At 43.9% G+C, this 14,047-nt stretch overlaps 1 protein-coding gene across 1 annotated transcript in view; it reads right to left on the bottom strand.

The window, feature by feature from the left end:
* Window positions 1-14,047, bottom strand: part of LOC114766138 (protein kinase C-binding protein NELL1-like) — a 139,017-nt gene that overhangs the window by 14,739 nt on the left and 110,231 nt on the right. The window contains exon 15 of the mRNA XM_028956769.1: window positions 4,784-4,879. Within this exon, the coding sequence (XP_028812602.1) occupies window positions 4,784-4,879 (96 nt within the window). The remainder of the gene's footprint in view (window positions 1-4,783; window positions 4,880-14,047) is intronic.

Genomic DNA, 14,047 nt, shown 5'->3' with positions numbered 1-14,047 from the left:
CACTTGCGCCATCAGTCAAAATTACAGCCCATTTCAGGTTGGGAGAGCAGGCGGCTGCAGGCTTCCATTATACAGAAAAATAGCTTTCTAACATCCTTTAACAGAGTTTAACTTCACAAGTCCATATGGATTTTTCAATTGGGCTTATGATGATATATGACGGTCAAGAATGAAAAGGGATCAGGCCTAAAGAAAAGAGATGAGAGGTTTTTAATTCCCTTTCCCAGTGTAAAAAAAAGTTCCTGCTGTAAAACAAAGGGTCTGTAAAAGAAACGATTGCACTAATAAACCTGGCCTTGCAGACGGGTGGTCTCCTGTTCTTTATAAAAGAGGGCATTTTAATTGAAACCATTTGTCAAGGTTTATGTTGAGGGAACATGTGAGGGTAATTAAATTAAGGATGCCAGTATCCGTGCCCTTGCATTTGCTTGGTGGGATGATGGGCATTTGCTTGGTTGCATGTTACTTGTCATTCATGGAGGGCTCCAAGAGAAATGAGTTACCGTCTCTCACGGAAACAATTATCTCATTTCAATTATTTCTGTTTCTTAAATCCCCATTATCTTCTAATTGAGTGAGGCCAATTACCCCGTCCTGGAAGACATCCTTCTCAATGTCCGACATTTATGGCAATCTGATGATAAGCGGAGGCAACTCCTCCATTCCAACATATTTCCAAGTCTCTGGAGTTGTTTATGGCAGAGCAGAAACCCATTGCTCAGTCACAACATATCACAGAGCTGCTCAGTCACAACACATCACAGCAAGCTGTTAGGGATGGAGGAAGGAAAAGAAGGCTCTTATTTGACTACCTATCATCTGACAATTTACAGTGGTGAGAAATGTGTTAAACATGATAATTATGTAAAGGCATGAATAAACATGCAATAATAAAAAATAAAAGTGTAACAGTGTTATTGTATGCGTATCACAGGTGCTAGTGAAAACTCTACTATGACTGCCATGTGCTGCAACTGCCAATAGCAAAAGAGGCCAAGTGCTGCTATACATTATCACCCCGATCCACACAATCATCCGTCACTGAGATGAATTGGTCCAGTTCAATAAGTCCATGGGAGTCCTAGTGGAGAAACTTGTCATAATGTCTATTACAAGGACCTACAACAAAGGGCACGTTCCTTCTCGAGTGACTGTTTACTGCAGCCATGTTTTCCAGCACTCTGTTTTCAGGACATAACATGGCTCTCGGACATAAAATGACTCCCAGTTGTTGCACAAATGGGGTGTGGATCTAGTGCACAGATATCAGAAATGCATTACGGATTATGGATTAACATTGACTGTCTTCCCAGTGATCTGACTCTCCAGAGGATACCTACTTCAGCATTTCTGGATCCTGCAGAGAAGGAGTGAAACTCTCTCTTTCGGCCAATTTATGTTCTTGTTGCTTAGTTTGATTGCTGAAAATGACAACTTGATTACCACAGCTTAAGAGCGACTCATAGCTCTGATCATAAACCATCATTATTTCACACTGGAATATGACATTACCCAAAGCTTATATCAATTATAAAACTGGATTTGAGCCATTCGGCTTGGGCTGAATGATTTGAAGAAAATCGTGATCTATTTTACAGATATTTAATTTGTGATTATTCAAGATAAAATGTGTATTAAAAACTGAAGCATAACTGTACATTGAATAATGAGCTACACTGCGCTGTTCATAGCACCAGTTGTGTGCGAGCATCCTTGCTTGCATTTAAGTGGGCGTGGCTTTAACATGGGACACATCTGATTGATGAGCATGATTGTCTATCACACATGGACATCAGCGCAACAAGATTAGAGTACAGATGTTTTCAGACTACTTTGCTCCGAAACCCATTGTTTTCTATGGCTTGTATGGCTCTAGATACGAAACCATACCATTTGCCCAATCAGCTTCACTCTTGCGCAGCGGTTAGGGTTTCGTGCTTTTGCACAATGTATCATGGTTTGATTTTTTTTTGTCAAACTTCAGTCGGCACTGCATTCATGGGCAAGGGCATTTGGTCTGTGATGCACATTTTTCATGACAACAGGACAATTACGTCATGAAGTGACTTTTCTATCAAATATGTGAGAAGAATCCTTGATTCTTTCTAAAGCACTCCCGGCCAATATATATGAGCAAGCTTCTAGCTTATTTCAGGTTTCTTTCTACAAAGAACCAAGTCTGTCTAATCTCCTTATAAAATTTGTTCTGAACTTTGTTTACTCTGCTGTATGCCCCCTTGGACGGACAGACTGTCGTCTGAACACGCTCTGCCCATGCATTGCTGCACCTGCTTCTCTTCTGCCTGACACCTCAACGCCACAGGGGGTCACCAAGTCTCTCACTCACTGACTGTCTTATGTATGTCTGTGCATGCATCTTCCCACAGCAACCCTGACAGAGAAGAAGGGTTGCAAAATTGCAGTCGTTACGATTTATAAGATAAACTTTCGGTTCAATTTCAATATATCTTTCAGCCGTACGCAGACCCCTAGTTCAACATAACATACTTTTTCATGGGAAAGCATGCTATCAGCCCTTCACCCAGTTTACCTGGGTGTTGGATTCAGTTGTAGCCTTTGTTCCGGTCATCCTGCTTCTGTGGTCCAGTGGCCTAAAGGCACAACGCTTCCCTGATCATCAGCCCCAACAGTCTGCAAACTCCAACCAGTCCTCATCTGGTACTGAGCCCTCATCAGAGATGACACTGCTGACAGCCATGGTGACTTCAGTCACTGTAATGGACTGAGACTCCCCAAGCTCTTTATTTATTTATGAGCAAAAACTGACCTGTTTTTACAAAAGATTTCATTTTGAACAGAATCATGCTGGCATTAAATGGTGGACGTGCAGATCTCTACCTCCTATAATTAGCCAAACCCATCGACTTCACATTAACTTATAAGTGGTGCCATAAATGCTGTCAGGCCACTGACATTTTGTACTTCAGACCTCTGCACTTATCTGGAGTAGGTGGAGAAAGAGGAATCAACTAGGAAGCAAGCTCAACTGAATATCATTTATGATGAAAACTTTTAACCCTTGACAATGCAAAAAAACAGCCCAAGAGGATGCACTGATGCTCGTTAGCACCACAAAAAGTCACTAAGTGTCCTCCAGGCCCTGCAAATGGGGCATAACGAAGAACAAAAAATAACGGATATGTTTAATTCGGCAGAGGAGGGTGAAACAGGCATGGCAATACCTGCTTTGCATAAAACACTGTGGGCTTGAAGCCTGAGGTGTGTGGAGATTAAACTCATTAACCAGGATGGCGCTCTTGCCTTGGCTGAGCATGCAAAGCTGCTTTTGCAAGTTTGCACAACAAAAGCGCAATCTACCACTCAAATCTCCAACGCTGCCTTTCCATCCCCACCTCAACAGGAAGTAATCAAGCCCGTAATCTGCAAACATAGAAGAGCGGAGCCAAGTAGCCATTTCTTCTTTCAAAACAAAATCCTATGCAAATTGTGCACGGTAAGGAATTGTCATTATTTATATTTATATATACACACACACACACACACACACACACATATATATATATGAAAAATTCTTATTCCTCCTTTGGTTTTGAACAACAACAACTTATTTTAGACACAATAGGAGATGGGTGGGTGCCTGGATAAGTTTAATTAAAATGTAATACACATGGTACACTATTACTTCTTACATAATATGTGACCTTCATATATATGAAATGAATCCCCACTAATTGCTCCCGACCAAATGTCAAATCCACCTTAGAGAAATCCCTGCCTAAAAGTGCAGTACGGCTCCATTTGAAAAAAAAAACCACATGGCTGATGTGGTCTCTGCATTAGATGCATGTACATGGTCTAAATAGATTTAAATAACCAAGTGTTTACAAAGATGTTCGTTTGCAATCAAGCTGTCTACCTTAAATAATTACTGTTACTGATTTTGACAAACTGTAACAGTGTAACAATGCTGAAGCCTTATTATATATGCTCTCCTGTGTTCATCACTACTACAAAAAAATTTTTTTATCTTACATACACCATTAGGCCTTGAGGAAGGATGGTTATTTCTGTTTGATTAAGAAAACATATGGTTGTGACAGCTGTGCCAGATTCCGCCCATAAGAACATGAAACTTACAACAGCCAGATATAAATACGTAAGGCAGCAATGCCATATTTATATTGGCATATAATTTATATTTCCAAATTAGCTGTTTTTCTGTATATATAATTGTCTATGCATATTAATGGTGCATGTGCATAATTCAGACTCTTTCTTTTTTGACTCCAGTAGAAGTAATGCATTTCAGGAAAAAGAACAGTATTCCATTCCAAAGTCGGCTGAGTAATTACAGCACACAGCCAGCATATAAAAGTAACCTGACTATGTAAAAAGACTGTAATGGTGAAGCACAGCGAGGAAACTAATAGTCACTGCACTGTGGCCATCAGGCCACAACGATTAAAGAAGCTGGTGGACAAAGAGAGCAGAGAAATGGCCGCCTTTGTTAGAGCAGCAGAGGCTTTGTAAGGATGGAGATGAGCTGACTTTCATTATCCCCAAGCTCATCGTGCTCAAACTCCTGGGCTTTTCTGCAAAGGCACCACTCGGGCGGAGCTCTAACAATATGATAAGTTAATGAACCCACTTGACACCAGCTAACAGGCAGGCTTTGTGTTTCGACTGTTAGAAGAGAAGGTGATAAGTAAGAAACAGATGTTAGATCGAGACAGGGGCTGCAGTACATGACTAGCTTATTCACACATGCCTGTGTGTGAATGTGTCTGAGAGAAAGGCCTACCTGTTTCACACAGGCGTCCCGTGAAGCCAGACGGACAGACGCAGGTGTTGGGTGCGACGCAGGTTCCTCCGCTGCGGCAGCCCTCCTCGCAGAACGCTGAGTCAGAGAACAAGAGTCGCATTACAACGTAGCAGCAACAGACAGAGGCAGCACTTTTCTGCAAAGTTTCAATCTAAAAAAACTACTTAATGTGCATGCGCTGCCATTTAAACAAATGGTAAAACAGATGAAACGGGATCTAGGACGTCTCTGTATAGACTATTTGAGGGCTACTTTCTGTCCTCCAGGTAAAAAAAGGAATATGCTGTAATAAACTCGTTCTTGTTCCTGTCCATTAAGCATGGCCCATTTTCTCTGTTTGAAAGAGGGCTTTATAGAGTCATTTCAAAAGATTGGCTTCGTTACTGGAACTTTTTCTATTCGCTCACTTGACGAATGGGTCCTGGCTGTTAACTGCCATTCGCATAAAAAAAGAGAAAAATATCAGAGGAATTGGTCAGACTTTCTTTTGACCATTCGCACAATGAAAGGTCTGATTGCTGTCTACCATCTTGACTCACTGTGTGGACGCAGAGTGAGTGCGGAGAACCCTTGGACCAATTTTTGCGCCATTATAATAGATGTAGCACATGGGGAGTGTTCAATGTAAGATCAAATACATCTGGTTTTACAGAAATTAATAGGTACAAGAAGGGGGGGAGAGTGATGGCCTGGAGGTTAAGGAAGTGCCCCCCGTAATCAGAAGGTTGCCGGTTCGAATCCCGATGCGCCACGTTGCCACTGACGTGCCACTGAGCAAAGCACCGTCCGACACACTGCTCCCTGGGCGCCTGTCATGGCTGCCCACTGCTCACCAAGGGTGATGGTTAAAAGCAGAGGACACATTTCATTGTGTGCACCGTGTGCTGTGCTGCTGTGTATCACAATCACTTTCACTTTTGCTAAAAGGAACCTTGGAGATGAGTAACTAACTCCTCACCTTTATTAAAAAAGTTTAAAATGGGAGTATTACAGCTCACATGCACCATTCTGGATCGTCTTCTCAGTTTTCATTGTGATATCGTGTTTACGATATCACCAATCATTGCAGGACCACAACCACTAACAAACCAAATATGCGGGTAGATTATCAGAGCTTTGAATATGATTGTGGAACTAGTGATTTTGACATTTGTGAACACTCCCAGCATTCTCTACTTCTTGCCTAGTGCTTTGAAAATATCTGTCTCTATGGCTGGTTTTTTTCCTTGAAGCGTGGAGCATGGCAGATGAAAATGGTGGATTGTAGCACTGCCCAAGTGAGATGGGCAGACAGAGGGAGATGGAGGAACGTGGGAGAGGACGACAGGGGACAGAAAAGATGGGATGCTGGGGGCTGGGCCTAGAGCAGGGGTATAATTGCACTTGTGTTAATTAGACCTGCTAATGCTTAAGGAGTGATGGACTATTCCAGGAAAGATGTGCAAGGGAAGTATCTCCGTACCCCAAATGGCACAAATGTCCAGTTTACTCAAGTAATTTTGCCATATTTTTCTACAATGTACTAAAATGTAAATGGGTAAATAAATGCAATAAATAAATGAATAACGCATTGCCAAGAGCCATTAGTGTCATTAATTTGACTGGGTCTTCTCTTTGAGTACTTCTGCCGGCTCCTAATTAAGAGCTTGATTGCTTCTCAACAAATAAACCTCACAATTTCAAATTAATTACAGTTATACTGACTCAATTTATCTACTTGTATAATTATCACTTTATTGCTATCAGCACAAAGCTGGACGAATGGTGGCGGAGCAGCAGAACTTGGTCTGCTGGAGGACACGAGTCGGCCAGTCCGGGTCTGTCCTCAGAAAGGTCATCACAGCTCCGCCTCCAAGGGGGGCTGAGGTGAGCTCGTGAAGTGCCTCCACCCTTGCCCTCCATAAAACACAGCTGCTCTCCCCCATATCTGTCACAGGATATCACACCATCAGCCCTAACAGCCACGACTGGGCACAACAGCAGGAGCGGCAGGAGAGGAAGAAGAGGGAAGACGTTGTGAGGGGGGGAGGGGCTGGGAGGAAGCTCCTCTTGACCTCCGGGGCGAATGGCCCTAATGCTCACTGGAGCCTCCAGCTGCGGTTATATCCTGATGGATCCAGGTGAAGATCCCCAATTAAGCTCCCAGAATCTGGGTGAAAAGTCATATACTACCTCTCACCCCCACGGCTGTTAAAGCTTCTCGCTCATATGCTGCTGCTGAGCGTCCATGGTTCTGTGCCCCCTCTTGAGGGAGCAGAAATACAAATATGGGAAAAAATGAGAATGAATTCAATTTTGAAAAAAGAAAGGTAGCGATCTGAGAGTGAAATTATTCACACTCCCCACTGCAATTTGCTGTGCAATATGACAGTGACATCTTCACAGCAGAGAATTAAACTAGCTCTTGGTTAAACAGATTAGAACATTAATCTCAACAGGACACTAATGCTCAGCAGGTTAAGAGAGCACCATAATTTTGTAGTGTGAAATAAGACTTTAAAAAAAAAAAATTGGGATGGGATGATTGGCAGCTCTCCTCCAGCCTTCCTTCTAACCCACTATCTAAAGCCAATACGCCACACAGACAGATGTTGTGGAGCTTCCAATGCCTATCTCCACACTAATAAAAGATCAACAGACACTGCAAATATGCTCTACTGGACCACACCCGATTCCAATACAAACCTGCATATCATCGCTCTTAATTCATGCAATCTGATGAGTGTTCAAATATTAGCGATAATGTCTCACAATACCCAGCCATATTACACATCTATGTACATATTTCGATGTTTAAGTAAAGGTTCTGTTTCTAATTGGAACAGCTTTATTTCAAGTAAAAGTAACATCACATTTCTGTGAGCATTCTGTATGTTTCCAGGAATAAATATTCTCTGATGCCGTGGCATTGTCTCAAGTTCACTAGTAAACATGACAGGAGCGAACATGCTCCATACACCTTATTCAGCTCTGGGTAAATATGGAGCAGAGTGTAAAAAGCCTTATGTTAAACATGTGCATAATTACAGTTATCAGGCGTGATGGGCAGCGCTGCATTCAATCATGTAATCAACGTAATGGACACTTTCCATGTCAGCAGTTGGCTGAGGCCTAACGACTCGAATGGATTATGAACGGATGTTCTCATCTAATGGATTATAAAGACCACACGTTGGGCCTACCATATGGACGAGTGCACACAAGGTAGCCACATACAGTGCTAGTCTCCACAGTAGGCAATTAAAATGACTTAACTCAGATATGTATAAATGATATGTCCAAAAAAGTCCCCACAGGAACATTTTCTGTTTTATGTGTATTTGTGTATTTTATATATAACATTCTCATTAGAGCTGAGCGCAAGCAGAAAGGAGCACACATCTATTACACCACAGCTCAACATTCTGCTGTATTCAGATTGAAAAATAAAAAAACAGCTAAAATGGATCTTTCATAAAAAGCGACCCACTTTTAAAAATACGCTTCACATCTTAATACAAAGTTCCCCTAATTTGGCCCAAAAATGCCAACGAAACAAAAAAGGAAAGGGGATATTTTTTGTTAAATGTTTTGTCTTAAAGAAACAATTAATTAAATGAATGCTGACATGCACTGAAAATCGTTTTTCCCTAATTAAGCAATTTCATAATTAGATGGGTCAAAAACACATTGCTGTGCAGGTTCCAGTGCCATTATTGCTTAATTAGGTAAAACAGAGACTTGCTGTTGTGAGACATCTGAAAGACCTCATACTGCATCAGCAAGAGGACATGGAAACTGTCACTGAATTAAACCTGTTTTACAACCGTGCCGCGGTGAAATGCTAGCAAATGAAACAACGTGATGCACCAGAGTCACTGGTTGGCAGCCTGTGCTGATCAAGTGTCAAGTTATCGGTGCAGCCACTTTTTTTGGGAGATATTAATTAGCCAAGGACACTCGGACTATTATGTGCCAAAATAGATTAGTGTCAGCATCCTCACCATTTCACCTGCGAGGCGAAGTAAAAATTGCATCTACACCCCTTGTAGATGCCATCATGCTTAAAATCACGTCGCAATACAGCCATTAAATGCCCATGGAGATGCAATCAGAGGCTGCGGTAATTACATCTGCCCAGTTTAATACCGCGTGTCCTCACCTGTCACTGAACGCGAGGGGCATCCTTACATGCGTGAGGGAGAAGCCCCGACAACGGCCACGCATACAGAAGCGGCAACATCCTTCATCCTGTCAAGAAATCCCCCCAGTCAAATGCCCTATGATCGACTTGCACAAAGGCACGGCAGATGCTGCCCCTCGATTCCAACCGTAGGGGTCGCGCCGCAGTTCATCGTGACCTCCTGCAGGGGGGTTGTTTTGCAGTGTCATTTTCCACCGGTGCCACTTTATGTGGCTGTGGAGGCCATACGCTCACTGTGGTGGAGGTCATGCCCAGAAGGCCTCTGATGTTACTTGGGCACATTTTTTGCTCTGCTCTGTTGGATGGGGGGAATTTTTCCTCTGGCCACCCTGACACGGGTGACCTGTCAGACCAGCGTGATTAGATAGTCCATGTCAGAGAGGACATGGCACTACAGGCCTGAAATATAAGCCAATTTTAAAGTCATCAGAAGAAAACATTAAAAATACTTAAAACAAATCAAACAGAGTGTTTCTGAAGGGTAATGTAATCAAGTAAAACTGTGATCGTATGAAACAAAATTTATTTTGACTTACATTTATGTAATTTAACAATATGACAACTCAAAAATATAAAAAAATGAATGACATAAAAAAAATAAAAGAATGATGACAGCACAGATGCACATACAGTACAGGCCAAAGGTTTGGACACACCTTCTCATTCAATGTGTTTTCTTTATTTTCATGACCATTTACAATGGTAGATTCTCACTCAAGGCATCAAAACTATGAATGTGGAGTTATGTACTTAACAAAAAGTGGAGACCTGACCTCCACAGTCACCGGACCTGAACCAGATCGAGATGGTTTGGGGTGAGCTGGACCGCAGAGTGAAGGCAAAGGGGCCAACAAGTGCTAAACACCTCTGGGAACTCCTTCAAGACTGTTGGAAAAGCATTTCAGGTGACAACCTCTTGAAGCTCATCGAGAGAATGCCAAGAGTGTTCAAAGCAGTAATCAAAGGGTGGCTATTTTGAAGAAACTAGAATATAAAACATGTTTTCAGTTATTTCACCTTTTTTTTATTAAGTACATAACTCCACATGTGTTCATTCATAGTTTTGATGCCTCCAGTGAGAATCTACCAATGTAAATGGTCATGAAAATAAAGAAAACACATTGAATGAGAAGGTGTGTCCGGACATTTGGCCTGTACTGTACATATTTGCAATTGTGTTACTGATAGACTGGGAAGTTAAAAAATATATATAATAATCAATGCAATGATGTTAACAGAAACATCCTATCTTAACACCATTATTAAAAACAAGATTTATATGTTTTCTCAAAAACTACTCTTGAAAAGGGGAAATATTCTTGCAAACATTATATGCTAGAATTTAGACAAATTTGAAGACATCCTTTCCTGTGCTGGAAGACAAAACTGCATCAAAACAGAAATGTTTCATTACAGCATTAAGCAATTTCTCACAGTCACTATGTAGTGGTTTAAAGCAACCAAGGGAGCATTTCTCCATTTCTATATTCAGGTGTCACCAGTCGCTACGCCACATATTTTTACAGTGAGACAACACCATTATGAACTAAAAAGAGACGTCGCTGCCAGAGCACAGTGCTGAATCGGCGTGGACAGATTATCATGTCATATTCAACACATCATTTAATATCAAATGCATTCATACAGTAGGCCATATAGCATGAAGGAGCCCATCATGTGGGAGCAGTGGAGGAGCTGTGTCAAGGTGCCCTTGGCGGCTCGAGTGCGAGGCGCTTTCTTAACGAAGCGCAAATCCATTATTCTGACATGAACACAGAGCGGCAGGGCGTGTGCTGACAGCACAGTTGTCTGCGCCTGATCTTGTTCCAGAGATAAGAGGAAAGTTTGCTGCTGAGCTGCACGCCATATCGGGAGAATAATCATTAGCAGCCCGTCTGCTCTCTCCCGCCGTCCAATGGGGGCCACACACGCAGCAGCAGCCCCCACAGCCAAATCTTCCTGGTTTTGTGTATTCCACTACAGACTGCCGGCCTGAAAGCCTTTGCGGTTTCTTTTAAGCATGCCATGCTGCAAATTGACTGGTGTTCTGCTAGTGCACACACAATGTGGATTTTACCAAACATCATTTTTAATAAAGGCACTGGAATAGTATACACAGAATATATCTCCACGCTACATAAAATAGCTTAAATGTGTCATATATACTTTTTTGTACTTTTTATTGTGAAAGGTGGAGAAGGTCAGGGCTTCGGTAATTCCACACATTTTATCCACACAAATATTACTTTTTGGTTTTTTTCATAAAATGCAATTTTGTTGGGGTAGAAGGTGTTTGATTAATGATCTTGTAAGAGGGTGATTACAGCTTGTTCATATTATTAACCATAGATTCGAAGACACGGATCCACATTCTCATCTTCTACTCCGACTTAGCAGCATTAAAATAATCTTTTATATGCAGAATCATTAAGTTTATGTTAAAGCGGTGGCAAATTGCAGATAAAGTTGCAGAGTGTAGGAATAGTTAATCACAGCCAAATACATGGCTTGGCAAAATCGTTCATTTTGTCCCAAATATTTGTCCCAACACCAGATAATTATGTTAGCTGTTACAAACTTTTGAGCTGGATTAGCCTGAAAAAAATAATGCTCACTTTTTTTTGGGGCAATGACTCAGTTATGACCTCAATATTTTCTAAATCCTGCTGGTTTTTGGTCCCAGACTGAGTACTGTCAGCATGGGTCTGCATTTCTCCATGTTTTCCTCATGTTGATATGAGTTTGTCCCACCCCACAGAACAAAGGTATGCAGATTAGGGAACCTGCATGGATGGAATATTTTTATGATGTAAAAGAATGCCTCTATTCTGTAGAGTAACATGCAAAATGTCCAAACTCCAGTGTGGCAGTAAGTGTTTTTTCTAACACCTCTTGATCACCTCAGTAAGGACATTATAATTAGCTGATGAGTTCACAGATATAAAAATACACTTTAATCAAGCCATCTACGGCTAATGAGCATATAGCCAGTTTCTGGCTGTGCGGCATCAAGATGTGAAATCACAAAAGAAGTGATTTCATTAAATAGGGGAACCCTAAATCAGCAGTGCAGGTTTTTCTATACTCAGTGACATATAAGATACCAGATGGCCTCTGAACAATTGTCCGGTGATCAACGTTACCTTCTCTCCAAGGCCTATATTCTGCTTCCCTGTGGTCTTCAGACAATATTGTTCTAGACTATATGAAATGAAAGAGACACTGAGTGTGCAGATAGTGTTGGCTTATTCATCAATTTTTACCATAAATCTTTTTCCAAAACACAGTGTCGAAACAAATTGATAATTGCTTGTATATGTAGTTTTTAGACCATCCATAGTAATTACATTCAGTAAGATTCTATGTTTGGTGGTAGTGGTTCTTTATAGACAGTGCTCTAGAAAATGTTCTCACCTGTCAGGATTGCCTGCAGCTGGGCTCCACACCGGAATGCAATCCTGACGCCCCATAAATGCCGGAAGTTTCCGCCCGTTCGGGGTCGCTGGCATTTTCGTGGACTCTGCACGAACTTGACCTGGTTTTGTTATGAGTGTTTTGAGTTCTGGCAATCGCCACACGCCTACGGGTTAGTTTCAGTTCGTTATTTAAGTTAAATCGTTTTCGGCCACCGCGCCGCTGTTTATTTGTATTTCTTTATTGTTTGTATTAATAAAACCCCGTTCCCAGCATGTCAAACCTCTGCGCTTCCTTCCCTCGTAAGTCCGTAGTCGTGACAGAATGCCAGCGACCCCCCCAAAAGCGCAGAGGTAAAAAGCAGAGGAGAAGAAACGCCGCGAAGGACGCAGCGCGGCGCGGTGAACGCGGACGGCAGGGGAGAGACGCGCCGCCCGTTCTGGTGGAGCGTTTTCTCCCCGAGAAGCCGTGGTACGCGGCGCCGCGTGATGACGTCACCCCCGGGAAACTCCGCGAAACCCGGAAGCGACAACGTCGGCGGGTGAGTGGGCGGAGCGAGGACGTTGGCGTCGGCAGCAGCGAGGAAGTGACGTGGGCAGCGAGCGCAGAAGATGCGACCCCCACGATCTTCGGCATGTCGAGCCAAGAACTCTGCGCTCTGCTGGCAAGGCTCCCCGTGGACTGGGACGACACGGACGACGACGAGAGCACGGGAGACGAGAGTTGGGCTCCGCCCATCGCACCAGTCTGCGATCGTCGCAAGGTCCGTGGGGACCCACGTCACTTCCAGGGGGGTGAGAAGCGACAACAACGGCGGCGTTCCTCCAGCGAGGAGGTGGGCAGCCTCCAGCCCGAATGGCCAGAGTACTGTCCCTGGGAGTTGATCGCACCCTGGGTCCAGGATGTCCGCAGGGTGGACGACCCTCGGAGTCACAGGTGGGAGGACACGGATGACGAAAGCGACAATGACGTGGATTTTCGTTGGGCAGTCGGGGCCGGGATGGCTCCACCCAGCGTGCGCGTCCGAGATTGTCGCGACATCCGTGAAGATCCATGTGACTTCCGAGGGTATGAGGTCGACACGGACCAACACGAGGATGACGCCGATTGGGCAGTCGGTGCCGGGATGGCTCCGCCCATCGTGCCCGTCCGTTGCGAGGTCCGTGGAAACCCACGTCAGTCCCAGAGGTGCGACAACAGTGAGGAGGAGGACAGCGATGCGGGCGTAAGCTGGTGGAACAGGGCGACAGGAGGTCGCCAACCAGCAACTGCACTGTCGGAACTGCCTCACAGGGAAGATGCCCTCCCAGTTCCAGTCGCCGACCCGCCTTCCCTCTGCTCGGACGTTCCCCAGCTGAACGGCAGCGCATCACCAGCGCCCCCGCATGCTGGAGAAGACGTCCACCACCCCCCACGCCACACGCCCACCACCATCTCCAGCGACGCTGCCTGGCAGCAGGGAGAGACCGACAGGAGTTTTCGGGACTTCCAGCAGAGACTGAGGGCGGAGTTTGATCGGCCAGAGCCTGAGCCAGGGATCGAACTCTGCCCCTCCACCACATCCAGCGCCAGTCAGGATCCGGGGCAAGAAGACCAAGCACTGGCGGGCGACGAGAAGGTCGCGCCTCCCGAGATTCTGGCTGTGC

Source organism: Denticeps clupeoides, chromosome 16 (genome assembly GCF_900700375.1).
Source record: "Denticeps clupeoides chromosome 16, fDenClu1.1, whole genome shotgun sequence".
NCBI classification, from domain to species: domain Eukaryota; kingdom Metazoa; phylum Chordata; class Actinopteri; order Clupeiformes; family Denticipitidae; genus Denticeps; species Denticeps clupeoides.
The sequence above is the reverse complement of the archived record's forward strand: the minus strand, read 5'-3'. Positions and strand labels throughout refer to the sequence as shown.